Raw genomic sequence first — 3,275 nt, forward strand, 5'->3', positions numbered from 1 at the left:
ATGAAAAAGAAGAAATAAAATAAAATTATTTCGTAACGAATCCTCAAAAACTCAAATTTACATAACTGTTCAGATGAAGTCATGTTAAAAGGAATTGAAACTCTAATAGTTATTATATATTAGAGTGGTTCAAATAAGAATCAATTTTTACATTTTTGGTTCTATGACATACATTTGTAAGAATTAGTTTTTTATTTTGTAAAATTTTATATTATATAAAATTAATTGTTTTTGTTTCTCATAAAACAAAACCATTGGGCAAAACCCCAAACCCCAATATTTTCGAAATCCTAAGTTATCGGGATTCAGTTGAGCTCAAACGATTCATATTCTAAACATGGCGGCGAGGTTGGCAGCAGTAGAACCAATGAAGCCCTATTATAAGCTTAAGCATACCCTAACAGGCCATGGGCAAGCCATATCAAGCGTCAAATTCTCCTCAGACGGTCGTCTTCTTGCTACCGCTTCCGCCGACAAGACCGCCCGCACCTGGTCCTCTTCCGATGGAAAGTTCCTCCAAGAATTCAAAGGTCACGAGCAAGGTATTTCCGACGTAGCATTCTCGACAGACAATCGATTCCTCGCTACCGCCTCCGATGACAAAACCATCCGAATCTGGGACGTTTCCACCGGTTTACATATTAAAACCCTAACCGGCCACTCGAACTTCGTATTCTGTGTCAATTACAACTATCAGTCAAACATGCTTGTTTCTGGTTCCTTCGATGAGACTGTTAGGATTTGGGATGTGAAATCGGGCAAGTGTTTGAAGGTTCTTCCAGCCCATTCTGATCCTGTTACAACTGTGAGTTTTAACAAGGATGGAACTTTGATTATAACAAGCAGTTATGATGGGTTGTGTCGGATTTGGGATGCTTCAACTGGACATTGTATGAAGACTCTTATTGATGAAGAGAATCCTCCAGTTAGTTTTGTCAAGTTCTCTCCTAATGAAAAGTTCATTCTTATTGGTACTTTGGACAACACATTGGTAAGCAAGCTTCTATGAATTCAGTTTGGTTATGAATTATGATTCTCTAAGTTATTGAAGAGTGGGAATCTTTTCCCCTTTCAATTTCCATGAACTAGTATGATAAAATGAAATTCTTTACATAAATGGGTAGATGATGCTTACCAATAGTGTAAACCAGAACAAAATGATTGCTATATTGATTTCAATTATCTTCATGTGTTGTATAGTTCAATGACCTAAGAAATGTCCCATTTCAGATTGATACTTTTACTTTTCCACTTGGATTCATCTTGTGAAGTACTATGTAAATAGAGTATATATGTGTAATGATGAAGGATAAAAAATTGTAAGAGTCTTGAACTAAATGACAGATGTGTCTCGTGTGTTCGATTTCCACTAAGAATACCTTGACTGAAGAATACCAGGTTTTAGCTGATTAAGGAACATTAAGATGTGTTTTTTTGAAAGTGGTTACATTTCAGCCTTATACTAATAACTTGTTTGATGAAAAAGTAGATTGTTAGGAGTAGCAACTATGCAACATCATAAATCGACCTTTCTTTTATTCGTTTGGTTAATTATGCAGAGGCTGTGGAACTTTGAGACGGGTAAGTATTTGAAATCATACACTGGCCACGAGAATTCAAAGTTCTGCATTTCTTCTGCATTCTCGGTGACAGGTGAGAAATACATAGTTAGTGGTTCGGAGGATAACTGCGTATATTTGTGGGAACTTCAGACAAGAAAGATCTTCCAGAAACTTGAAGGGCACACAGACACTGTAATATCAGTGGCTTGCCACCCGACTAAGAACATGATTGCCTCTGGTGCACTTGACAAAGATAAAACAGTTAAGATCTGGATTCAGGAAGAGTAGGTTAATTATGCGATTATCGGATAAGATTGAGCCTTTTTGGGTAGGAGGCCAATATTATGAGATATTCATATGGGTTTTATTTGAAAGTAAACCTAAAATGTAATTGGAGATGCAGGTAGAGATGGTGTTATTTTTGCAGTAATGGGAATTAGGTGCATTTTATTGTTGAATCAGTTTTTAGTGATGGGGTTTTTAGTTGGAGGAATATGTGTAACTTAATTATATCATATCATTACGATTAATAATCATTATTAGGGCGTGCTTAATGTTTCCATTGTCATTTAATATGTATTGACAAAAGACTGTTCTTCTTTGATTAATTAGGCTGATTATATTTACATTGGATAAGGTTTTGGTAGAATAATATTATTTTATTCACTGGATTAGGTTCTGATAGAATATTTTTGAATTTTTGAATTTTGAAAGTTAAACCCCCTTCTTGTATTGGCTTAATTAGATAGATGTATTTGAAAGGGAAATTGGACGAAATGACCCTATTGAAGTTGAAGGAGGTATTTGCCTCCGTGGTTACCTGTAAATTTATATTGATCTGGTGACCACTTTAATTTTTTTGGACGAAATTATCTTTTTCACGCGGAGTGATTTCGCGTTTCGTGAAGTGAATTAAGTTTAATATAAATACTAAATTTTTTTCATTTCTTTTCTCTCTCTTCTCTCTCTGTTTTTGTGCGGTTAGGGCGACGTTGGAAAACATTAAAGATAAGAAAACTCTAACACCCTAACCCTGAATCAATATGTTCATCATCCTGTTCTTATTTCTATTATTTTCATTTCAAACGATTTATTTTGTTCTTAATCAAATCCTAACCCTAAATCAATTTAATCTGTTCATATTTGTTCATATTGCTTCATTTGATTTTCGCCAAGGACTTCACGTTTCGCGATGGCCTTCACGTTCTAGTCTTTGTATAATGTTATCTTCACTTCAGTACCAGTTTTAGTTCTTGGACTTTTTGACAAGGTATATCTTCGTCTCTGGCTGATTCTATTTATTTTGGATAATCGTGAACCGGAAAAGTAAAATGTTTGTGTTTTATAATAGGATGTGAGTGCATCTCATTCAAAGCAGTACCCTCAATTGTACAAGAAAGGAATAAGAAATACTTCTTCAAATGGAGAGTTGTAGTGGCCTTAGCTGTATTTTCAGCTTACCAATCATTGGTGATCTATAAATTTGTAGCCATTTCCAGTTCTACAAGTGTTGACTCAACTGTCAGGATGTTTGGCATCTAGGATGTGAGCACAATGGCTTAATTGCGTAATTTCTTGTGGTCAGGGTATCTACGGGACAATGTTTACCTTGATGAGAACGGGATACTTCTATTTAACCCTTCTTTTCATTCCTATTGCTGCTCTGTCATTCGACTTCCTTTTTCTAGCGTAAGATCTCATGTTTTAATTATA

At 35.2% G+C, this 3,275-nt stretch overlaps 1 protein-coding gene across 1 annotated transcript; it reads left to right on the top strand.

The window, feature by feature from the left end:
• The first annotated feature begins 271 nt into the window (after positions 1-271).
• Positions 272-2,098, top strand: LOC124915230 (COMPASS-like H3K4 histone methylase component WDR5A). Its single transcript, XM_047455908.1, has 2 exons — positions 272-991; positions 1,560-2,098. The coding sequence occupies exons 1-2, from the start codon at positions 338-340 to the stop codon at positions 1,848-1,850; spliced, it is 945 nt and encodes a 314-aa protein (XP_047311864.1). The 5' UTR covers positions 272-337; the 3' UTR covers positions 1,851-2,098.
• Positions 2,099-3,275: the final 1,177 nt, after the last annotated feature.

Source organism: Impatiens glandulifera, chromosome 9 (assembly GCF_907164915.1).
Source record: "Impatiens glandulifera chromosome 9, dImpGla2.1, whole genome shotgun sequence".
Lineage (NCBI taxonomy): Eukaryota > Viridiplantae > Streptophyta > Magnoliopsida > Ericales > Balsaminaceae > Impatiens > Impatiens glandulifera.

What these genes read in the sequence shown, in the direction of transcription:
- LOC124915230 (XM_047455908.1), top strand. Translation starts at nt 338, where the DNA reads ATGGCGGCGAGGTTGGCAGCAGTAGAACCAATGAAGCCCTATTATAAG. An exon ending in GTACTTTGGACAACACATTG is followed by an intron (nt 992 to 1,559) that starts GTAAGCAAGCTT and finishes TTAATTATGCAG; the next exon opens with AGGCTGTGGAACTTTGAGAC.